The 26,829-nt window shown below is 36.5% G+C and overlaps 1 protein-coding gene across 1 annotated transcript in view; it reads right to left on the reverse strand.

Annotated features, from left to right (window-relative positions):
- Positions 1 to 21,930, reverse strand: part of LOC149298180 (AF4/FMR2 family member 2-like) — a 142,314-nt gene extending 120,384 nt beyond the window's left edge. The window contains exons 1-3 of the mRNA XM_089487650.1: positions 21,872 to 21,930; positions 20,102 to 20,222; positions 16,138 to 17,028 (exon numbers count right to left, since the gene is read on the reverse strand). Coding sequence (XP_089343776.1) covers positions 16,138 to 17,028; positions 20,102 to 20,222; positions 21,872 to 21,930 — 1,071 coding nt within the window. The remainder of the gene's footprint in view (positions 1 to 16,137; positions 17,029 to 20,101; positions 20,223 to 21,871) is intronic.
- Positions 21,931 to 26,829: the final 4,899 nt, after the last annotated feature.

Consider the following 26,829-nt stretch of genomic DNA (forward strand, 5'->3'; position numbering starts at 1 on the left):
ACAAAGAGGCACGTGATAACCTTTACGGAGCAGGAGAGGCTCCTCTTAAGTTCAAAGTCAATCATTGAATTATACAGTTATCCTCCCAATTTATGGCTTCACCAGAGCAGAGACTGGCATTATATTGACAGTAGCAACTGAAACTTAGAAGATTTATTTTAAAGAAACGTACAGCCTAACACTTGCTTACATGCAAGAGAACCTGGCTGTGGCCTCCTTGGCAGTCAAGTTCACCTCTGTGGAACATCTGGCCTTAGCTCATATCCTTGCTAAATGTTAAGAATAATCTCCTTGGTTTTTCACAAATTTGAGGGTAATGTAAATGAGAAAAAGATGAAACAGTTACAATGCAGCAGAATAGCACATTTATATTAGTACATATTAGGAAGAACCATAAGCACAGACAGTGATGAAATATATCCACTATCCATCATCCTAGGTGAGGATATCAGTCTAGGACTTCTACTGTCTTTCCTTCACTGGACACGATGGCTTAATACAGATGGGTAGAGGCAAGGTTCATTTCTTAAAAAAAATTATGAAAATTACACAAAACTGTCTATGTGATTTTAACAAATTATTTGAGGTTAGGATAATTATTATATTTTTGATTAATTAGCCAAAAAGCATCAACTTCATCATATGACATTTCAAATTCCATATAATATATATGTAAAAGTCTGCTGTCCCTTTGCAATACTACAGTGCAAGCCCATGTAATAACATATATCAAGGATCAGATTGTGTGAGATCAAGAATTCCGACTTACATTTCTACTTTGTATAACAAATAACCATGATGTGACCTGTTGTTAGCTGAATGAGCCAAAAATATCATTCCTTGGCTCCAAAATAACAAAATTCACATCAAACACGTAGCAGAGGTAATATTTTTAAAGCTTGAATTTCCTGTTTTTGATGATTAATGCTCTACGCGGCAATGTCTCAGATGGGTCTGTTGAACCTTTTTTAAATTCCTTAACTTTTCTAGACATTTCTTGTAAAACCTCTAAAACCAATATGAACTTTGTGGTTTTATAGCTTTATTTGTAACATTCCACAGCTGAAGATGAGGGCAAAGTAAGCATGTTATGGTGTTATCAAGAAAGGTCTTTTGGTCGTACAGCAAAAGGTCTGTAGAATGACTGCAAGGAATGTGACATACATTGTGTCCCCATCTGCATTTCGCTCTCTAGAATATTTTCTAGAGTGCATAGGAAATATGCATGTTTTGCAGGAGACTGTTTTTCTCAGACATGCCCATATTGACATGACTATTTTAATTTGCATGCTGCACATGCGCATTGTTTCTACCTCTAACTGATGATGTCTAACAAGATCTGTTTAACCCCTTTGTGACTGGGAGTTTTACCCCTCTAAGTGACCAGAGCTTTGTTCAACTTTTAGCATATCTTTGTTCAACCTTTTCCACTCACACAAATTATATATTTTTTTTTTCAAGGACAGATATGGTTTTATCTTTCTACCACTTTTTTGTATGGTCTCCCATTTCTTAAAAATAATATGTCAAGATCCCCTGAATAGAATATGCAAATTTTTTTAAAGCTAAAATTGTGACATGTTATTTTTTTTGTACAAGAAAGGGTTTTTTTATATATATATTTATAGTGGGAGGCACATGTTGTGAACCTCTGTTTACATGTTTTTAATTGTTTTTAAAGAAAATTGCTTTTTTTTCATTTTGTATTATCGTTTTACTTTTCACACTTTTGTGACTGGATATCCCTTTGAGGAACTTGATGGGACAACACTGCAGTGTTTCATTTTAAATTATATTTTAAATAATATATCTATTTTTTATTTCAGTTTTTAGTTATTTTTAACATTTATATCTTTTGATTGAAATATTTTTTAAGAGGGGTAAACAAGGATTCTCGTTTGGTGGGTGTGGTTAGGGGTGTGGTTAGGGGTATGTCCAGGGGCAGAGCTTTACTAAAACTTTTTGTGCGACTTTGCAACCTCCAGCTGGTTAGTTATGTAATCAAGTAAGGCATTTAGAGGAGAAATAATGTATTTTATTTACACTATTTAATTTTTAAAGGCATTTTCTGCTGTTTCTATGCACAGCATTTTGACTTTTAGGACTGTAGAACATTTTAAGATTGTAGAAAAGATGGACGTCAGGGAGAAGAATAAGGGCTGGAGGAGTTGGGGCAAAAGAGGGATTGTCCCTCATAAGGAGGGACACTTAATAGGTTGGCTGGCAGGTACTCCCCATTTCCGACACTCATAACCTTTCAGGCAGCACTTAGGATTGGCGATGACTGTTAGAACTGATCTAAACAAATTTAGCCATGTAAAAAAATTACATAAATCAATTGATCAATGTTACTGTTGTCCAGCAAAAAAAGGCTGATTAATTTATAAAGTACATTTTCAATGTAATATGTCTCAACCGACACTAACATGCTTTAAGGTAAATATAATTAAATAAAAAGATGTAATCCCAAATCAAACCATTAAGTAAAATCCTAGCTGTAACACAGACACACTAGATATATTACATCTGCAAGCCAAGAAAATCATTCTTCTGTAGTTAAATCCAGTTATCCTTCTACTTGTGTACAAAGTGCTAATATAATAGCAGTCCCTTTTCCACACGTGTTAAATACTCCAAGTATAAACATAAATTACTAAAAGTATTTACTTGGGATGATCGGCTTTATATTTTGCATTTATCGATTTGAGAACTGGCTGAAATATTTCCAGAAAATGCAAGATATTAGAAATTCTGTTTGCGCACCTTGGTATCAAATTAGAGTAGGTTACGGTCTGTTTGACATGCAGGCAAATTTTCACTGGGGCTATTTCAGAGCAACTTGCAGAAGTCAGCATCAAAACTAAATTAAAATGGATAAAAATGCCAATTTCAAGCCACATTTCATTGGTGTATTTTGCCCTGGGATATTTTGCATTTTTAGTCGATAAACAAAAGTTACTCTTAACAAAAGGCAGTTGTCTTATTCAGTCAACCGGAGGATAAAAGTCTAGAGCAAAGAATGAGACCCAGCATGCAAATGATTAATCCTGTTTTTAATTTAAATTATGATCTGTTTAGAAAAAGGTGATAGTAGGAGCAAAAATAAAAGTAGTGTAATGAAAGCTGTAACCGTGGGGGGGAAAATAATTTTATAATGATAACTTTGCTGTTGAATGTGCCTTTTATGTATGTTATACTATGGAGTACATAGTAAAAGATAGAATGGTAAAGAGTAGATCAGACAAAAGCAAAAAACGTTAATTTTGTATGAAAAAAATAAGAACAAAAGAAAGAAAAAACTAACAATTACTCTAAAGAGAAACTGCAGCCACAGAGCTGCAGCTCACTGACCCCTATATTTCTTAACTCTCACCACTTATTTTTGGTGTTAAATCAGTGTAAAGAATGCGCATGCGTTCTGGGGTCTGATTAGACTCAAGCCCACAGCGTTCGCCAAGCCAAAGCTGGAACTGATACATAAGTCAAAAGTTTTTCTATTATAAGCTAAATGTTTGGAATCATATGTGTCTGCTATAAAGAGCTGTAGTGAAAAAGATGACAGCTGACTGTATAGAAGTACAGCTCGCGCCATTACAACATCGCTTACATAAAGTAAACAGCTAGCACTCTCAATTTCTTCTGCAGGAAATATTCTGTTGGTACATATTACGGAGCCGTACAGAACAGTGTTTGCGCTGAATAAACAGTCAGTATATGCAGAGAGCAGGCAGAAATGTTTAACCCTGTATCGGATGGCAAGTCGCCAGCAGCAGAACTTCAGATCTATGGTGGTCCATCAGGGTTGTGACTGCAAGCAAGCAGTTATACAGGCTCTGTGACCTCTGAACGTGGAGGTCATGTTATGGAGCTGGGAAGGCATAGATGTCCCTTATACCCTGCATGATAGAGGGCAAACCTAGACCATAATGTAAGAGATGCACACTGGGCTGACCCTTCATGACGCATAAGACTGAGATAAAATATTTTATTTTACTTACTACTCAAGGTTTAGTGAATAAAACATTGAAGGCCCTAGTCACCAGTCATCAAGTGTCTATGTTTAAGTGTCCTTGAGACCCAAATTTCATTGTCCCTGTTCCTTCCTCGACATCCATATTTTGAGAGTAGCATAATGTTTTAAAGCCTTGAATTTCACAATGTTGTGTAAATAAAATATTTTAAACTTCTATATGCCTTACTCAGCTTAAACAGGTCATAGCTACACAAAAAGTCTTATAAACGTGCCACAAATCCACATCTCCGAGCCCACCCCATAACCATATCTGGGAACTTTCCGCGGCTGGTTACCCTGTTGTGTGAGAGAGTGACATTAGGAGTGGACAGAGCTAGCCACGCATGAGGCTGTTGCTAGTCACTTGGGGGACATTGATAGCTGTGTGATCTGTGAAAAGGGTACGGTTATCCCTAGATAACATTAAAAGGGTTGGGAGTGGGAGGAGAATTGGGTGGGGAATGGGCGTGGCTAAACACTGCTCCCCTGCCCGGAGGAAAAGAAAAGTGATTTGGAGACCATAGGAAGCAGTGCTTGTCTTGGAGAGTTCCCAGGTAGGCCCTGTTTAACAAATGGTCATGCTGGTGACAGATTTTCGATACACAATTATAAACCCCGGACTTGAAATCTGAGCATGCATTACTCAGGGTTAACTGCCGGATGCAAACTAATCTGTTGCATATTAAATCACCTTTAAATTAACTATGAGCTTCTTTATTTAATATTAATATTATTTTAATTTAATATTAGCTTGACTGTTTCCGCTATTGTGTGATGTTTTGCACTAATGAACGCCAATTATTTCAGAAATGATTTTAAACAAAGAATGATCATGGTAACCAATGAAACGTCACAATGTAAAGACTTGAATACTCCACTGACCTAGTTCCCCAGGAGATGTTTTGAACCTGTCAGAATCAATTTAGGTCTGTTAACCCCATGAGTTCCAGGTGACAAAATAATACATCGCACACCTCTCAGAGGCTAGATGTATCAAATCCACTTCTGTATGTTAAAGGTAAATTATAGCCAAAATGAAAATTGTTTTTAAAACATTTAGCTGCGTACAGTTGGAATCCTTACATAAAAGCCTGTAGAGCAGTCTGAATGCTATTATCATAAATTACAGGAAAACTATAATTAAGATGCGCAAAATCAAGCTCTTTAACAAAGTTAAGTTGCATTTAATGCCAAGTATTGTAATACTAGAACTAAAATCTGAAGATGCTACATGTCTCGGTCATATACCAAGACATGACCAAACAATGTAGCAGAAGACTATAGTATCTGTGAGAGGAACTGAAGAGACAACCAAAGCATTATTGATAAACTCCATACAGCTTATTTATAGATCTCGGATCTTTCTGTTCTTTGCTCAGAGAACGTGGAATGATCTTTCAATCCCCAACATGATGTCTGGCGAAGCACATATGGACCAATACCATCTTCACAAGGTAGACACAGAGAGATCCTATTATCTTCCTGTGGGGTTTGTTATACATGTATAAAAATAGATTCCATTAAATGTAACTAGGAAACTTTCTAAATCAATATACAATGCATCCGAAAAGATTCATTTAAATCTTCCTCTAACCCTTAACGCAATGGAGGTATTGGCAACGACTCAAGGCACATCTACTCAACCAGTTTAGCCAAGACAATTACAACACATATTTATCATATATTTTATCTGTGTTTTTCCAATTTGAAATAATTTCTGATAACCCATGAATGGTTATATACTAGTACTCATTTTACTCACGTATTTGCTTAAGTAGAAAGCATCTTCCCCTAGTAAGTCGATTCCTAAATGGGCTTTCCTTGAATCTTTCTTGAAAAAAAAAAAAGAATTCTGACACTCAACATTTTTTGAGGAGGTTGAAATAATTAAGATACCTAAAAAAAGTCTAATGTACTCTGTATCTCTGGACTAATTAATGTGTACATAACTACATAAAACAGTTATTTCTATGAATCCAATTATTTAATGAAATAAGGATTATGACTCAGAATAGAATGTGCTTTGTAATAATGATCAGGACCGACAACTAATATATATATATATATCACTATACCTAACTCTATAACAGTTCACACTCATAGCACTATTAAAAAAAAAATCTTCCTGTAGCAATAGTTTACTGTCTGAAGTAAAAAAGAAAAAAAAATCCTCAGCACGAGGCTGTATTCTTCTAAGCAGACTGACACGATAACAGACTTTAAGGCCCTCAACAGGATAGATAGAGCAGATGTGACAGATTTATCTGATGTGATGTGATTTAATGGGGTCGGGGGTACTGGAGGTAAGAGGGGAATGCACAAGGCACAAAAAATAGAACAAAATAATGGGAATTATACAATGATCCGACACAAAGTAAACCACTATGTTCACAGATACTTTGATCTGAAATACAATAAAATTATTCTGGAACCAAAGTTAAAGAAGTTAAATCCAGCAGGTACACAATAACAGTCCTTAAAGAATCCAAGATTTTATTCAATTTCAAGGCACTCATTTGATTTTATATATCTATGGCTTCCCTTTTTTTCCCCTAGTCAACACGAATGCAAGTATATTACGTTTTACTATTACCGACTATAAAAGAACATAATCCCCAATGTTTTATATTTATTCTGTAACAATATATTTTAAATAGTTTTGTCTAATAACATCTTTGTCTATGCTTAGCCACCTGGTGTGAGAGTCACAAAAATAATCTATATGTAATATGAGCAGAATAAAAATGAACTAAATCAAGGTATAGAAGATTTATATGCCTGAAGATCTTTACCAAATTGGTCTCTCTCTCTCTACGGCTAACACTGTACAACTCTATAACTTTATGACACAGAAGAGGCAGCACTGCTGCTGCAGCTGCCTTCCTCCTTCATGGTTCGACTATTCTGGCCACTGCCAATCAGTGGCAAGAAAGCGAAGTCAATGCAAGTATCTGTGTCAGTATTCCCCGAGCCAGTGCTGGAGCTGACTGGAGGTGAATCCCCAACATGTTTAACACACCTCGTACATGGGCCTTTAGATGGGGGGTTGAGGAAAGGGGCATATCCATACGGGGGGATTGTGCAGAATCATGTATTTTGCTGTTGACCTGTTGTTAAATTCTTATAATCATACTTGTTTTTAACTATAAATCGCTATTGTATAAATTACAATATAAGTACTACCCTACCAAGGTATCCAAAATAATACAATACTAAGTTTGAATGTGCATTGCTTGATTAGCAGTGAACATATACAATGGCTTTCCAGCATAGGTGGCAGATATCAGCATTGAAAAGACACTTAGAAATCCGTGAGGTAATATATAGGTAACCTTTTGTCCAACTGACTGTCTCAATCAAGTGGTTCCACCTTCGTGTCAAATTCTATATTCTTATCACATACAATACTTAACAGAAAAAAAAAAATAGAATGTCATACGCTGCTATCTTCTAGCTCCAATATTCTCTTACAAGGGAAAGTAATTAGATATATATTCATTTTGGGAAGTGCATTGAATGGCTTGTTATGGTCAGTGAAAAACGAGCTTTTAAACATGCTAATGGTTTTTCTCAAATCCCTTTGAGGTTTAGCAGCTTCATAGAATCTCGCCTCTGTGTCTGGGTTTAAAATGGAACTGCCGGCCCGTGGACCCTGCCACCAAGAATTTTTATTCGTAACAATGCAAACAATAGGGGGCTGACAAGGTGGTACTAAAAGGTACATTAGGCCCATCTGTCCTTAGCATGATTTTTTCCCCTCATTGAATGTGTCCGTCTCATAGACGCTTCATGTATAAAAAATGTCAAATGTTTAAAGGTAAACTATACTAAGAAATATGTAAAATCATATTTTTAATGTTTAATGATGGATGCTGCTGTGCAAATAATGCAGCAGTATAAGCCCTGCCATATAGCCAACATAGGCAGCTGCCTACGGCACGTAGCAACTGGGGGCATCTCTTGCAAATGCATGCAAGAGGGGTAAAAGTGAGCTACAAGCTACAAGCCATACTTTAGGTTCTGTGTAACTAAAACGTTGCTTTTCATATTTGACATTTAATTTATTGACAATATCAATGCCATTGCACATAGGTGTTCTAAATATGCAAAAATGTCACTTGATAGGGCTGTTTATAACAGAGTAAACAGATGTAAATATAGCTGTAGGCCATATGCATACCAAGGAACTCTCTGTGTTGGACCCTGAATCTCAGGATTTTTACCCCAACCAGACTCACAGTCTGGAACGGACTCAGGGTCACACAGTCTGGAACAGACTCAGGGTCACACAGTCTGGAACGGACTCAGGGTCACACAGTCCGGAACGGACTCAGGGTCACACAGTCTGGAACGGACTCAGGGTCACACAGTCTGCAACAGACTCCTTCCTATTCTATACTGCTGGAATCATATCTATGACACCCAGTTGGTGCTTTTGATACCAGCATTTAATGGTCAATATCCCTGCTGGAATGCAGGTGACTCAATTAGGTGTATAGTTGACCAAATGACAGGTATTATTGTCATTTGGTTAACATATTTGGGGAGTCACTACATAGAATATTTACATTGGGGTATTAAAGGTTTACAGTCCCAAGGTCCACTCATTAAAAAAGTTGCCAAGTATGGCCAACAGTCATCACTATATTAGGACACTCAAAGTAATTTGTGGTTATAAAGCAGTCTTTGGAATCACTGGATGCTATAAATCATCGACGCTTCACCCCATTCAAAACTTATCTTCCTGAAGGACTAAAATATTAAACGTATGTCAAAAATGTAGAATTTCTTACCTAAATATGAATGGGTGGTAATGCATTACATCGTATAACATAGGTAGCTGGTGATAGCTTTATTTAATGTAATGATTTAGATACATTATTTGTTAATGTTCTATCATTTAACACATTTTTTCCTATGAGGGATATTGTCAGGCCGTTTTTTTTACACATTTACCGAGCCTCAGACAAAAGTACAGCCAACACATGTCGCTAATTAGGGATATCATTAGCCACACATTGTTTTGCTGAGTAGGAAGGTCAGCTTGCAGAAAACATAATATTAGTATGGTCTGGGGAGATGAGAACTGCAAACTCCGCAACAGTGAACACTTGATTCCAAGAACATAACAGTCAAAAACTAAATTTTATACAAACTAGCACTGCATTAGTAAATTATGGCTGTATTTGTCTTTTACCTAAGGGCATTTTCAGTCTCATGTAATAAAAGAGGGTTGCCCTCTTAAAGATGGTAACAATTTCCCCAGATTTAAAAATCTTAGATTAGATAGGTTGACTGGCCCCTTGGTATGCGGAAGAGTGGGCCTAGGTCAGAAAGCGCCACTAACACTAAGACTTGGTTTATTGCCTGGACAGACAAATTACATATCATTTATAAACCCTTGCTGCCTGCGTCAACTATGACAATGCTAATAACATGTTCTGATTCACACAGATAATAATACAGTTTCTGTTGACTGGTGTAGGTTGTTACCAATACAATGTATTGGGTGGTCCATGTAGACTGCCCTATCAAGCCTTTGTGGGTATGTGTACCCACTTGTGGTCACAAGTGGCTTATTAGTAACCAATGGCCCCCTAGCTATGTGACAACAACATGTTGTCACTGGTTTACGTATATAAATTACAGTCATTAATTTATTTTGAGCACACCTTAGGAAGCAGCGTCCTCACTTAGCACAAACAATTATCAGTCCTCTATGCTGGATCATAAAATAAAGTCATCGATATTAAGAGACCTCATAGTACCCAACCGCTCTCCTTACTGCTAATTCACTTTTGGTGGCTGTTCATCCATGGTGAGCAGTTGTGGACATAAATAGTTGCCACAACATTATTATGAGTGAGATTGCCTGTTCATTTGTGACAGAGCACCAGCCATATTATCTTCTCACTATCCTTAGGATTCTCTTCGATCTACTGTTATATAGTACATATAACAACATGAAAAGCCAGAAATAGTGGGCAAACTAGGAAAAAAGCAAAACAAAGCCATCCAGGGCCAGACTAAGGTCCTAGTACTTCCGGATAAGTAGAGCCGCATGCAGAGAGATGACATTGGGCATTTGCATGGTTTACCTGATGGCCAGTCTGGGCCTAAGCAGGGCCAAACCAGATCCCATTACAGCTCATGGAAATGTTGTGAGATACAGATAGGTCTCCATACAGATAGATTAAAGCATGAGGGGAAGGCCATATCTGTATAGATCAATCCGCTCTCTCCTGGCTAAGCCATACATCTAATTTCAGCTATGTCTAACCCTGTTGTGGTTTAAACCTATTCCTAATAAAGTACTAAACAGTAAAAGCAGAGGACCGCATTCTAGAATACTGCTCACTCAGATACTAATAATTTAAAAAAACCCAGAAGAAATATTAGAAATATTAGGAATAAACCAAATGATTTCAACTGATTCAAACACTAGTACAAACTATTAAAATAGAACTAGCCCATTTCAAGGCACTAAACGATAGAGGATTTTAATTAAGACAATCACGTGATGTCATAACCATGATTTTGGCCCTTAAAACATTAAAGAAAATTACATATTATTCCTACTAGATTTCCCGTAACGAAAAGCTTTTCTTAATTTCACACAAATTTCCTCTACTTGCCTAAGACATGAAAAATTACATCGGCATTACATCCCATAAAACTGATGCAATGCTTGTCTGTTAATTTATTCCCAAGTCAATACGTGTATTAATGTTCTAAAACATTTTAATTAACAAACGGAGAAATGTTTTAACCTAAATTATTTGATTAATAGAATTGGAAAGCCCTATTCAGTGCTGCAGCATATGTAAAGGGCGAAAATTGCTTTAAGAGGATGTTCTAAAACTACACTTTCATCACACACTAGTTCTCTTCCTGCAATGAATGATGAATAAATGGATGCTAGGATACTTTGTGTTATTTGAAAAGCAAAAGAGTGGTATAGCTACACATATATCTTACTTTAAATAAAAAATTATTCACAAAGATTTTTCCTAAGGAAAAATTCTTTGGCCCTCTAAACCATCCTCTTCCTAACTGTCATTAGAAAAATGTGTGGTGCGTATATGATAAGATGAAATATGGCCATAAATTTGTTCAAACAAAATATTTGAGTGGTTAGAAATGACTTATTTAGTCTACATTTCTTATCAGTTTATTAAAGTCATCTACAATACCTCAAATCTTAATCAGTTCCAACCGTACCAAAAAAAGAGCCCCTCGGTTTTGGAGAAAGAACAATTGTGATAAAAAATTGAGCAATTAATAGTAAAATTACATTATTGCCCATTTATACATAATACCTATGCATGTTTCATTTACATTCTATTAAAATATTAAAATTATTAATAACTAATACGTTTTGGAACACTACCTCATTAACTTAAACAAACTGGGTTTCCTCAGGGCAGAATAATCAGTTCCATTGTATTGTTCTATAAGGACAATGGTATAGTCACTTACCTTGGTTCTGAGGTTGGTGTCATTATGTTATAGACAGCCTATACAACTATACTGGCACTGTATAGCTTATATTACGCACTTACGCACAAGTCAACAATGAGAGATGACCTAAATATTCAATCTTGAAACATCCCTCTAGACTAAACTTTTGGCAGGTAATACGCTTTTAACCTTGTGCTCGCAGAGAAAACACTTTCGTGCAATGACATGAGAACCAAATCTTTTACTTTGCATAAGGGATTTCCAGTCTGGCCATGTAAAGCAAGGATTTCCATGGGGCTTTGCAGCCAGCCTGACACGGCTCTGCTTAAACCATACCACACAGATTATATTACAAAAAGAGATATATGTTACATTTGCTAAAACATATGTTTTAATTGTGGGACAGTCAGGACAGATACAATCCATTGTTTTACCACGCATTCCTTAAACTTTGCCTAAATGTCAAAAATCCTTTTAATATCTTCATTTATTTGCGCACCTAAGAATTTGATACATTTAAATTGTAAGTTTCGTAAAACACATTTGTTCACAAGAGTATATGTTCACGAGAGTCTTCAGAAGAGCACCTTGGCTTCACTATACATTATGGAGGGCTTCTTCTGTTGCAGGGAGAGCTTGGCTGGCCCTGGTTTCTATAAGGTCTCCTCACCCATTGAATAATGCATTATATAGGGCCAGCTCAGCCCTTCATACTAGCAAAAATTGCCAGTGTTGGCCCTTCATAAATGAAGATATAATGGTAAAAACTACAACTCTCCTGCAAATTATTCTCTTTAGTGAATAGACCTCACTGCAATTGCACAAAGAGAATTGACAAATGATAGGGAATGCAATCATAAAGGTATTCTTTTCAACTTTTAGAACAGCCCAACATATTTAAAAAATAGCTTTAGGTCAACAAAAAACATCAATTATTATCAGTACCAGTATCATTAAAGCTATGTTTTTTCCCCAAATTGATGTAGCTTAGATATTTTTTTTATCAATCTTGGCTGTAAACAGTAGCAAACCTGCATCTTGCTTGCAAAATTTACAGAGAAATATTTATGAGTCCCCATTCAACTCATTGATTTCTATGTAAAAATGTTATACAAAGCCGTGAAATTATATTATGCTATAGTTTTCTAGCAAGGGGGAAACTGACATAGGTCCAGTTAGGTTGCAATGTAAAAAGCAAAATATTATAATGTAAACTAAATGCACAAACCTACTCTTCATTCTGATTTTTTTTCTATTTATTGATAGTGATAAAATTAAAATGCTTCCTCTTTATCTGTATATTTGGTAGCAGTTCATCAAGAACATAACACACAGTGTTCATACCGTAGGTTTCTGCCCATTCAATAAAAAAAGCAAAACTTAGAGACAAATGACAAAGAAGAAATTGTATCCTGACCTCCATCCTGGAGATAATTCTTTTTATGTACACCAAGGACCAAGGGGATGTCACAAGCTATAATGGTTCCACCTCTGGCTTGCACCCTACCAATAAACTGTGGCAAGCTGCTTGAACCTGGCCAAAACCTAAAGATGTTCCATAGCACTACTTTCACAAACACAAAAAATTTATTGTAATTGTACTGGCTTCGGTAAGGGGAGGGACCCAAGGTGCAGGGGGAAATTGTTCACAGAGGGCTGGTCCGACCTGGATGTGTATGTATAAGTGGTTGTGTGTTAGCATGGATGTGTATCTGTAAGTGTTTGTGTGTTGGTATAGATGTTTATGTGTAAGGGTTTGTTTTAACATGGATGGGTATGTGTAAGTGTTTGTGTGTTAGGTCGAATCGGTATGTGTGAGCATGAATGTTTATGTAACAGTGGTGTGAGTTACTGTGTGCTAGCATGTGTATATATGTTTGTGTGTTAGCATGGATGTGTATGTATGTTTGTGTGTTAGAATGGATGTGTGTAAGTGTTGTGTGTTAGAATGGAAGTGTATGTGTGTTAACATGAATGCGTATGTGTGAGCATGAATGTGTATGTGTAAGCAGTGTGAGGGAGTGTGTGTTAGCATGGGCGTGTGTGTCAGCAAGTATGAATACGTTTATTTTAGTGTAACTTTGTGTAAGCACCTGTACGTGTTTTACTGTGAGTATGTAGGTGTGTGTACATATGTGTGCTAGTGCATATGGTGGGGGGCGGGGTGATGGAGCCACTTGGCAGAAGGTGCCAGCCCTCCCCTGGCTTTGGGATAGCTCAGAATTTGACTGTAAAATGTCATTGGAGGTACAGATAAATTAATTTCTTTTTGGGTGTTAAAGAGTTATTTCTTCACCTATTAAAATAAATATGTCAGCGGATGAGCCATTCTCATTTACTGACTGGGCTAAATCAATATAGCCATCTTCCTGTCAATTTTAAAGATGGTTAATAGAGAATTAGGACTGTCTGTCCCTTTATCCTTAAAAACTACTAAGCAGATCAATATTGTGGTAATAGCTGGGTGATTTGAAACACATATAACAAAGCTCATCATTTAGCTGGATATTAGAGCTATCAAATATAAAGAATGATGCGAATTGGAAGTTCTCCGCATTTCATGTCTATTTGAAGTCTTAAGTAGTGATGACAAAAGAAAAAATTGATTTGTTTCCTAAGATCAGAACGATCTCTGTGAATAAAGTCTGCATTAAAACTGCTGTTTAGTGCACGATGGCAGGAGAAAATAATACTTATTTAAAATTTAGATGCACTGGAGAAGTTAATATGACATTGCAACACATTTTCAAAGGCTTTTTGGGGGGAATCTGTGATACAAACATTACTGCTTCCAGTTTACATATAATGTGGTCCTCAAACCTAAACTCCCATCAGTCAGATAATTACATATGCTTCCCTACAATCTGCCTTTAATAATAAGACAAAGCAAGCCAGCACATCCTCCCAAGTTGCCCCTATTTTGAAGGAACTGCTACTCTTTTGGACACAAATACCCATGTCTGGACTGGAGATTAGAATTGCCCTGGCAGTTTAAGGCCAACAGCCAATAAATTATATGCTTGCTGACACCTAATAAATACACATGGCTGCATGGTACACTCTCATGCTATTGGAGCCTGTATCCGGCTAGCAGACACACAATAAACTACAAGACCCGCCATATGAGAGGCAGTCAAGTCACGTACATGGTGCCATACTGCACAAGCCTACCAGACGGTTGCCTGGTCTCTTTCCACCTTAACCCAGGCCTTAAGCTCACAGACCAAGAGCAGCTCCCCTGACGAGTCCCATAAAAGGCTGAAAATCCCCAGGTTTTTTTTGGTAACTCCCTCGTATTCTGGTTCTAGACTCCCCTTGTAGGCACTATTAGACTGATATATCCAGGGGTGCACAGGGAATGACTTAGCAGCCCTGGCACTCTAAGGCTGGTGGTTTCTAAATGAAGCACATGCAGCTGCATGCCACTCTTTTACACTCAGCCAGCCGGAGCAGCCATTTGCCTGGTGTGCCAGATGGCCAGTCCACGCCACAATATATAGAGATTTTCTATCTGTAATGGCATATGCGAGTTAAAAGGGATTGTAGGGCAATCCGTCCATTCTTGGCTGGGCTAGTAGCGCACTTTGTTACACATGAGAAGAAAGTGTGACAAAAATAGAGTCCCGCTGTTCTCCTAACAAAATCAGCTCTTCAGGGGAGTGGGCTTTGTGAGAAATCCAGATAAATTGCATAGTGGTTTGGCTTCATTTTTTTTATCTTTACACTTACTGTAGCTTAAAAAATAAGCAGGAGCAGGAAAACAGTAAACATAAAGGTCCTACACCAGAGTACATCCAGTACAAAAAATTCCAACTGCTCCTTCAAAAACCATGCAGCAATAGTTTCTACTCTATATTTGACAGAAATAACAGCACAATCGGTTTTTATCTTCAAAACACTTCAGTCTTTACTGCTGAGTGAAATACTTATAAAGTTCATGACTTTTTAAAACAGATTACTACATTATTAACACACTGTCACTATAAAAGAAAAAAACTCACAGAACAAATTTCCTGAATTCAGTAAAGATAATTATGGAAAAATAAGAAACATTAACAGGTTATCATGAAAACTGAGACCTATCATAGGTTACATAGAGAAATCACCCTTTCGGCTGAAGTTGCAGTTAAAGGACATGAGAGTCTTCTGGTTGCAGTTGAAGGACACCAAGGTCTTACGGTTAAGTTAGATATCTATATGTGTTGCCCTCATGTTTTGTAGACTTTTTTTTTTTTAGCGTTCCTCTTGAACCCAGTATACCAAGCTACACTTTTCATCTAGCATTTCCTTCAAATTGTTCAAGCTCATAAATACAATAAATTAAGCTCTTTGGGCCCGAAGTATGAACATCCCCGCACCTCTCCTATAACAGGAGATATTAACAAGGAGTACTATAGTTTTGGATTACGTTTCATAAAAACATTTCCTTACACTGATTTATTTCTAGTAGTTACAGCAATTGTAAATCAAGTGAAGTACCCAAATCAGGTGTATTTATAAGCCAAAATATTGTATAATATTTAAAAATATATATATTGCATTTGAGATTACATTCATTTTTACTATAGAATACTTAAAGTAGTGTAGAAATACTGCGCTAACAAATGTAATCATTTTAATACACAGAAATTTTGAAATCAGGTCAATCAATAAAATAAACTTACTTCATTTGCTTGGGGAAGTGTAAGTTTTGGAAGTTTGTTTTTAGCAACTGGTACATTAACTTTTGCCTCAAGCATTATTCCAAATTGCTGGTTGTTAAAGCCATCCTCGGTTTCTGTTGGTGGCTTTAGTTCAGGTGAGTCATTTGATATTTGGTCCTGGCCATCCATTGGCCTTACATAAGCAGTGGGTTTTTGTTGTATTGTGCTGGTTTTACTGTGAATTCCAGGAGGAAAATTTTGAGATGCAAGTCCACTATTTGCCAGTAACAATGACGTAGAAGGGAGGGGAGACACTGAACCATGAATTGAAAATTCTAATTCGATGGGTGACTTTGAATGCAAACTTTCCTTATAGGATTGTTCTACACTTACTGACTTGGAGTGATTGTGTCTTCTTGTGTTTGAAGATGATGTAGTGGGCACTGGTTCATCAATAATACCTAATTTATGTTGGTCATTTTGGCAGTTGTATAGATCTTCATATCTAATTTGAGATAAGTCATGTGAAGAATTATGTTTTGATCTGGTTGGTAGACTGCTTGATGGGTTTGCTTGTGTACAGGTGGAGGTATGACCTCCTTGTGGCCAGTCCATTCTTGTTTTTCTTGTAGCTTCGTGATTGTGCATCAAACTAGAATTTGATGCTATTGTTGATGGTGGTGGCATGTTGGATGCTGGATGGCTACTACTTTGGTGGCACTGAGCCACACGGTTTCTTTGCTCTGGAAAAAAATTCTGTTCATTTTTCTCAACTGGCGTTTGTAGAACTGAATTCTTTGGAATTCCTACAAGATGACTTTGATTGGAGTGGTTGGTTAGCAGGTCCTTCATTTCATCATAGTTTCCCAATGTGTTCTGAACACGGTTTGCAAGTGCATCTCCTCTGTTTGTCTGCGTAACCAAAAAAAAAAAATAGATCATATACCATTCTGTGTTACAACAAAATAAAAGTAGATTAATTGATACAAATGAATCAACATCTACATAGCAAGAACGATCAATAAATCATGGTTGATTTTCTTCCCTCTAATAATCAATTTTAAATTTGGGTTTTACCAAAATTTGGGTTTTTATTGTATTTGGATGCACCATAGACTAGTAGACTAAGCCTTATTGTTTATGTTTTGGGAAATATTTACCTCTTGGATTTGACTGGTCCTGCAAACTTCACTTCAAGGTAGGTTTTAAATCTCAAAGGTAGGTTTCCCTAAAGAATACAGACAAGTAAGGGGATAATCCTTTGTTTTTCATTTCTAAAGCATAAGTGGTGTTGGAGCCAAGCTACCGTGCCTTTCACATAGGTTTAGAATAATTTACACCTATAGTTTGTTCCTCCAGTACTGCTGCTATGGAAATCTACTCAACAATGCCGATAAAAATAAATGAAAAAATATCACTATGGAATTGATTGTGTCATACTCAATTTTTTAAGCTTCTTTATTATACTTTAATCAATAAAATATAAACACAAACGACTATGTTTTCAAAGAAGTAATGTTTAGGTTATAATTAGAAATGCTTTTTGATGTAATTATATAATCCTGGTGGATCTAAAAAGCATGGAAAAAGCCACACATATTTGTAGCTTACATTCTAGATAACAGAAATCAAAATCACTTTTACTTACTAACAATCCCTAACTCTGTGATTTTTAGTGTCAGAAATTACATTTAGCTAAGCCAAGAATAAGCTCTTTGTTTATAAGCTGTCTCCTTCAACAGCGTTGCACAATGTACCATTTGGGAAACAGCCAAACTTAGGCTTTTTTACTCCCAGCCTCCACAGTGGAAACAAGGAGATTCTATTGTGCTCAGGGCACAGCAAGCGGAATTATGATGCGCGTTTTAAACACTTGCATATTTGTTCCACTTCCTTACACACACACAGTTTAACTCATTATCACAAAGCAGACGGAGCCAAACGATGAGTAAAACAGCAAAGTTATTAATTTTAAAACAATGGTTTAGATTTCTAGTATCATTCTGCTGTGATTTTTCAAAATGGTTTCGTTAATCTCCTTACACACTGCTTAAATTGTATACCAAATGTACGTTATAGGTTGCCATAACACATAGGTTGCTGGCATTGCAGTATGGTAGTGGTGTAAGGATGATACTGGTAGCAACCCAATAATAACAGGTGCCAATACAGGCAGGGCAATAATAAACATAGTAGGCCATTACATATTGGCTGAAAGTATTCAAGAAACATTAAAGACTGATAAGGCTCCAAATTGTGCATGTAAAAAAAAGGTTTCAAATGTTTCAGCATGATTTTGTTTACCCCACTATATCGATGATCCTACCTATCTAGATAACTACATATTTAACAAAATAAGATCCAAAAGGCAGCAGTATCGATGCATATTCTATTATATTTCATGAGCTATTGTTACCAATGAACTAACATCATTATACTGTCAATTCTTGGTAGACCTTGGTCAACCCTATGTGCATTGAACCTCTGGAGATGTGATGTCTTTCTAATGGTAGACCTAACAAGAAGAAGTCCACAGTTTACTTAATGCTGCTATACCCAATATACGCTTGAAAAGGTAGGACTTACCACCACCTATAAATTGATGCTTGAAAATAGTTTCATACCTTTAACAGTAATGATCAAAATGATAAAAAAACATATATATATATTTTAGCATATGGATAGTATTAGAGCATCAACATTCTAACAATATGTTTTATCAAATACTATTCACTGAATCATTTTATTATGCAAGCAAGAATCTGACAAATGGAAAAGCAAATAAAAAAGTAACCAGTAAAGGTTTTTTCCCAGATTTTTTTTTCATGATTTCATAAGTCCAGTGTAAAAAAAATATATATCATCAATTGTGAAAATCCAATGTTAAAAGTCTTTAAACTCAGGAATCAATGACTGTATATCGACCAAAAAATCATAGCCACCAAAATGCTCTCCCATACTGTAAAAACTAACTATGGTCCAAACATCAAAGGAAAGAAAACACCATATCAGATAGCTATCCCACAGGACACAGGTCTCTCAACCTGTCCGCTATGCGGAAACAGCAATTGGAAAGCAAACTGAATGAAGCCAATTCATAAGTAAATTGTAGAAAAGAGCACTCACATCTTCTATTAAAGCGTAGCTTTTATTTAAAAAAATACTAAGATCGTAATAGCATTAAATGGCAGAAGGCAAGCCTGTGATCACCCTGACACCCTGAAAACTATGACATTGGTGTGGAAGATGGGTTGAGTTGTGCGCAGCTGATGCACAAGTCTCACGAACATTGTGTGTGTAAGTATACAACCCATCTCATTGCAAAACATGTGCCTATGAACATCCGGCTAGACCTCTAGTATGTAGGAAAGGACAGTTTACCATTGTACAGCTATACAGAATATGACAGCACTTAATAAATCTATAAATAATAATAATTTTGAAACCATCTCATTGGCTTGTATTAGAGTTGCAGTATTTTTCTAAAAAAGGCATCTAAAAACAACATCCTTAAAAAATATATGTGGGCATGTGTTAGTTTTATGGAATAAAATGCTACTTCTGTTCAGATTCTATTATACTTGTTTAAATGGCATTTAGAAAAATGTCAAAGCTACCCATCTACAACTGTCACGTAGAATTTACCTTACAATAATAGAGGAAAAACCCAGGTTGTCAATAAAGTGGGTTGTTGGCAGAAATAATAAAAAATAATAAATAATGCAAAATATTGAGCATACTAGCGTTATAGTACCAGCAACAAAAACTGGGACTCACCATTCACCATTAGCTAGTTGTGAGACCTACAAAATCCCAGAACTGACAAGGTGGCCATTTGAAGAATTCCCTATTCAAAAGTCAATCACTGAAGCCTAAATGGTTAAAAGTCCTAGATGGTTCTAGAAGCTGCTTAGAAGACAATGTATTCAAAATTAACTGCTTTTTAGTATTAAAATTACTTAAAAAGTGCAAAATGATCCTTTACCTTATAGGGCTCTCCAAAAAGATTGAAACCGGTGGCAAACAGGTCTTCATCTTGTTGAACTTCTTGGGTTCTCCTTTCCCACTCCTTTCTTTTGAGTGCACTTCGATCTTGCTCAAAATGGCTAAAAAGAAACAGAAAAATTGTAATTTATAATTAAATACTCACTGGGTATTATAATAATATCAGAAGCACTAAAACTAATTAATGACAAAAACTAACCAGCTTATAGAAATGGACAGACGTGTATTGTAAACTCAGACACAGAATGTTTGTCGTTATATACTCTTTGTTAAGAAGTTAATGTATGTAATTATGTGCCCTTTCTCCTGTGACATGAATTGCTGTTCACAGCAACAATAAACTAAAAATGAAAACGAAATTATTAAACATACCATTTTTCAAGTATTTATTCCAGAAATATTTAATAAAGGCAATGATGTATCAAATATTTTGCATATCAAAAATATTTTTTGTTATTGTTATAAAACCTGTACTCCCTGGATAAAGTCTGCCTTATTTAATAATTCTCAGTCTAGCTCCACTATTTTTTTTTGTTTTTGCTGCTACAGGAGAAGGAGCATTAAAAGATACAAGATAGAGGGTGCCTTGTTAAACTATTATAAATGAATAAAACCTTATTTTTAAAAAAATGATACTATTACCTTAAAACTGGTTTTGCCTTATTTCCATTTTAAAAGTGCTTAATGTATACGATAGTAGCCCAAAAGATCAATACTTGCAGTAAATGCTGGTCACTATGGTCACTAAAACACACCACATCTGCAGCTATATGCTCAAATAGCTAATTACATTTTAGATATTGTGTTTATTTTGTGTTGTTTTTTTCCTCCACGGAGGATCTGATTTCCATGCATAAAACCAGACGCTTCCTAAATCACTCAACCAGTCTATTGATGTTCAAACGAAAAAGTAATTTCAGTTCAATTGTTCAAAATGATTGATAAACAGAATTGCTTTTATCTCCTGCAACACAGAATTTAAAGAAACACATTTCTACATAGGAAGCGCCAATGGATCAACATATTTCAAGTGGACTGGAGGAGCATGCATATGAATCAAGGGGATTTCAAGTTCTTTGTGTCAAGTGTCCTTGGCTTACTTCATGGAAGGACCTCCTAAAAGATTCTAGATAATTTGCCATAAAATGTTTATGTTTTTAATTGCATAATGGGGTAATGTAGGTCAGTATTCTAAAAGTAACATGTGCAAGAATATTTTTTTTTAATCCACCATGATGCATATTCTATATTGGTAAATATTTTTGTCTAATTATGTTGTAACGTAATTCATTCCTAATTGTACCTGTAAATTAACTCACCATGTGGTATTCCAAAAATGTATTACAAAGAAGTTTATTCACTAAAGAGAGAGTTGGCAGGAGAGTTGCAAAAATAACTTACTGATTTTATGCATTATGAAGCCCCAACAATGCCCATCGTAGAACAGTATAATTTCTTGAATGTCGCTTTACCAACTTAATTATGCATTAGAGTTGTGCATTTGGATTCCTCGGAATTGCAAATGAACTGCATTTTGGCAAACTTGAAAACGAGGCCAGACCCCCCCCCCCCCCCCCCCGAAGCGGATGAAAACAAAGCAAAAAGCTCTTAATGTTCATCCGAAATTCACGGGCTCTTTCACTCACACTCTCATTCATACTCTCAGTCACACTCACTAAACATTCCCCTAGCTACTCTGCCGACCAGTTCCGCTTCCGCACATTCTTGTTCTTCATCTTCTCTCTTCTACCTTTTGTCTTTCACTTTCTCTTCTTTATCGTTTATCTTCCTTCTTCTATAGTCGTCCATTTCTCAGCGGACATAACCTGGTGCAAACTTCCACCAAAATGTTGGCGCATTCTGTGAAGTCCTCTCAACCAGTCATCCAATCAGGGGAGAAGACGTCCCCGAAAGCACCAACATTTTGCCCTAAGGTGAACTTCTGCCCAAATAGTTGCATTTTTACCTATTTCCTCTCCCCGATTGGAGGATCTAGGGAGAGGACCTTAGCAAAATCTCTGCGCTTTCGGGGATCGCTCAGAAACAATAAAAAGCCATGAGAGTTCCTGGTATGCTCCTATTGCATTATGTTATGATTTGGAAGCATTGAACCCCACTCAATGATTTTTCTTCTGAGGCTGACTCTTGATTTACATTAAGTATATTAACCATGTTAAGGTCATACTAAATTAGTATTTTCAGATACAGGGAATTATAAGAGATAATCAAAATAAAACGAGCATTGTTACACATTTAACAAACCAGACTTTCCAAGACAATTTCACCCATGAATATAAAGTCCTTCGCCTTAAAGTACTGACAGCTCATCAGTACTCATGTCCTATGTCACTTTCGAAAACCTGACGGAAGGCCACGCCAAGCAGATGGATGGCATTCGCTTTTCTTTTGACATGCACTGAAATACGAGTCTACATTTTGCTATTTAAACTACCTCGTCTTCCTTCTATAAGGTAAAGAAGACATAATTAAATCCCCGAAGGTACAAAAAGACATATATTTGCATTGACGTGACAAGCCTCGTGGGGCACTTTTGTCCTTCAATATATCTGATTTGTTGAATAGGTTTTGGGCTGCATTTAATTTCAGTTTATTTGATAGCAAGAAGACGCCAATTTGTTTAGCTGACTTGGTTTGTATACAAATGCTTTCTGATGAAACAGTTAATACTCTTATCTCTGATCATAATAAATTTAATCTCCATAGAACTCCACAGCTCCTGAAGATAACCAGCAGACGATCCAAGACTGTTTCTCGGCTTGCTCGGCAGGAAGGTTTAGTGAAATCTTTACATGGCAAGACATAATGAGGAATGAACTGCTTAACGCTGAGTCTTTAACATTGTATAAAGTCACTGATTTCTGACTGAAACTACAATTGCTAATTTGAAGCGCTAGCTAATTAAAACCACAGCAATGTATTTAGCCTCTTGTTATACCTACTGCAGTTTATAATTACGAGGACCTCTTTATCTACTCAATTAAAGTTCTTATGATTCAGAAAACCTGTATTTGAACCTGTAAGCTGTACCGAGCAGAGAGAATTAACACAATGTGACATTTAATGACTTGGCATCTGTGTGTCCGGAAACGTTTTAGTGTTATGTAGCTTTGTGCGGTGATCTTGACTGAAATCTCATATGCAACACGAGACATTATTGCAGTTTATACACCGACGACTCATTCTGCTACACTGTATTGAAGAAAACACACTAGTTTAAAGCATGTTATGTCTATTCAGTAACACTTATGAAGATCACAAAATTACAAATAAGTGAACGATGTACGAAAGGTTTGTCTTACTAAAACGAGTGAATAATAACTTTTACTAGGTATCCTTCTAAATAAGAATCCATAGTATCCCCTGCAGCTAGGCTCCTCCATGACTTCATTGCCCGTGTTGTGGCATCAGGAAAGAGTTTTGCCAAAGGAAATTATTTTTTCTTATAAGCTGTTTTTAATGAGGTTTAATGTTTGCTTAAAACCTGGACGGTAACTCTGTTATGCGTGTGTTTTATTAAACAAGAATATTTCCCCTGTAGATAGTTGCTTCATACTGGTAAGTCTTTACCCACTCTGGGCTCGTCCAACACACAGTGCCAGAGATCTGCAAGTAAAGGTTTGGCTGAATGCCCCATAGGGACCTATGACTTCCATAAGCCTTGTTAGGGATGCCGATGTTCATGTTCAGGCACTTTGTCCAATGTGTCGTTACCTTAGTTGTAAGCTTGCAAGCAGGGCTCTCTCCACCTTATCTATCAGTTTGTCTTAATCTGTCAATTCTCGTCTTGTCATATCCCTTGAATATATGTGTTGTAAGAAGCACTGTCTAAATTGTCGGTGCTATATAAATAAAAGATAATAATAATAATCAGATTTCTTTGGCATCCTTATGTGCCAAGGTTCCCAGAGGAGTATTTGCAAACAATTCCTAACTCTTCCACTTGACATCAACCACAATTACTCCCTTGGCATCCAGCCTTCCCACCGTAACTAACATACACATTAACACACTTACACACAGACTACTAACACACATATACACTTTAACACATCGACACATACTGACTGTGACACACAATCACTCAACTTGTGGGTTGGTCTTTAAGTCAGCTTGCACATACTGCTGTGCTACTACCACGGGCCATGCCACATCATGCTATGTACCCTGGTAAGCCCGCCTATGTAAGTGGGCCAGTCTGTAGAATTAGGACTGGCCCGTGAGCAACTGCCCCCCTGGGCCAGCCCACCCCTGCTTTTGGTTCTGATATACAACCCCTGGGATATGTGGCATTGGTCTTCTTGAACCCAGCATTAGGAGTTGCAAAAATATGTGCTTAACAGCTAAGAGCACATCTTTATACACTATACACAATCTATACACTACTGTAGCCACGTTTACATTGAGCATTCTACACAACAAAAGATTTAACACACATAAAAAATACTAAATGGTATGCACTGTGTAATTGGGCAGTTTAACAGTTGTATATTTTAGAAAATACTGAGATTTTTATTATGCTGTTATATGATTATAAAAATTAATAATACGTTACTGTAATTTTGTGCTTTATACCTCCCACATATCACCCAGTTAATTACTAATACTTTCATTAGCATACATTTTATCTTCCTCTTAATGATACAGCTTTGAAGAGTGCCAGTCAGTCTCCTTTACAGTATCTTAATAGAGTCACCAAAACAAATTACTAACATCTAATTATATTAAAGGCAATTTTATCAAAACGGTAATTCCACCAGTATTAAAAAAGCAAATCACTCCAACATTATATATATATAAAAAGGTTATACTTGACTAAAACGGTTGAATGTTACATACCAGGGCCAATAAAACACTTTCTTTTTTAATCACCATAATACACTTAGATTTAATTTTCTATAAAAGGTCTACAGGCCTGGACTGGGTTTCCGCGTAATTTTGTGGCCGCTCGTGGGGCCAATCCAGTTCTTCATAATGCGGCTGTCAGCTGGATACATGAGTTCAGCCGTGGGTATCCAGCAGTTGGCCATATGCATTTCACTAATCGACCATTCTCAGGGCCAATTCTTATTCCCAGTCCATTCATGCGAGTAAGAGAATGAACTAATACGAAGAAGTGCACCTGACGTTTCACTGTTGAAAATGACTATTTATTTATTGATACTTAAAAGACTCATTTTCAAACGCTACTCATAGGTTTATACATAAATATTTGTATGGTAAAAATCTAAGAGCTGTACATTGACTGATACGCCTAAAACAGTTGGAGAAACTCAACACCAGCTTAAGTGACATCGCTCAAAATAAAACCCCATAGCTTCCAATTAGGGCTCAATTTCATATTAGTGAGAAACAATGTTGATAATCTGCCTAAGGCTAGGTTTCCACTTGGTTTTTTTTTGCTAAAAACGCCCATAAAAACGCCAATTCAGCCACACGGCGTTTTTTTTGTGAAAAAACGCTGCAGCCAGATGTTAGCTGTTCTTCAATAGGAAATCGCACAATGCCATATCCACTTGGCGTTTTTCTGTTTGGCGTTTTTTCAGTCCTCTTTGGCGTTTTTCTGCTTTTTTGGGCTCTGTGGCAGTTTTTCAAAATCGCAGCATGTTGACACTGGCGTTTTTTGCAAGGAAATCTTGGCGTTTTTCTCCAATAGAAGTCTATGGGAGAGAAAAAACGCCATGAAAAAGCCATGTGGGTTTTGCCTTGGCGTTGTTTATGGCGTTTTTTTCCACAGTTACAATGTAGAGGATGGACCCAGTATCTGTGTGTCCTACGAGAAATAGGCTGGAAACAAACAGTTTCACACAAAACAAAGTTCATATTGAATTTTCCACCATTTAGAACAAACATGCCATTACAAACAAACATACCCAACTGGATCCTGCGTGCCAAAAGCAACAGCAAACAATTTGCACCATCATTTGGGGCCAATCTTCCTAGAGGAGCAGACATTCAGAATAAAGCATGCCTTACAAACCACAGAAAAGAGACAAAAGGGTCCGCCGGGGCGTTTTTAAGTAGAACTCTACCAAAGAAATGACATGAAGAGGGGGCAGATACTTGCCATTTATCCTAATCCCTTTTAGCTGGGTGAAACTTCTAACTTGTAAAGGCTGGAAAAACTGCCTAAGGTCAAAAAAAGCAATTTCCACAGAAAGGCTAAAACGCCAGAAAAAACTCCAGAAAAAACGCCAAAACGCAGGTAAATGCAGTGGCAGTTTTCTTGGTGTTTTTCCTGGCGTTTTTTATCAAGAAAAAAACGCAGGACAAAAACCCAAGTGGAAACCTAGCCTAAGATTATCAAATTTTAGGCTCATAGGAATGTTACAACATAAACCCTTTACTGAGAAATACAGTGACGCATGTCCTTGTTTGCCCTACAGTATAAATACTCTTCATAAATAGTGTCTACAAAAGCTTCTGTTATTATCTAGGAATGTTTTATTATCAACACATTATCTGAGATTCACAAATGTTTCTCTATGTCTATCCACCTGTCTATCTATCTATCTATCATCTATCTATCATGTTAATCGTACTCTTGATATGTTTATTTATCTCCCCAAAATGGTGTTCTTTTGATTTTACCAAACTCATCAAATTAATTATGTATAAAGATATGTCCCTTGAAGAGGAGTGTGCCATTAAGAGAAGGTGTTAAAAAATATCAACAATGTCTTGTATGTA

The sequence above is a fragment of the Sceloporus occidentalis genome, unplaced genomic scaffold (assembly GCF_023333645.1).
Source record: "Sceloporus occidentalis isolate IW3139 unplaced genomic scaffold, rSceOcc1.0.p SCAF_34, whole genome shotgun sequence".
Taxonomy (NCBI): domain Eukaryota; kingdom Metazoa; phylum Chordata; class Lepidosauria; order Squamata; family Phrynosomatidae; genus Sceloporus; species Sceloporus occidentalis.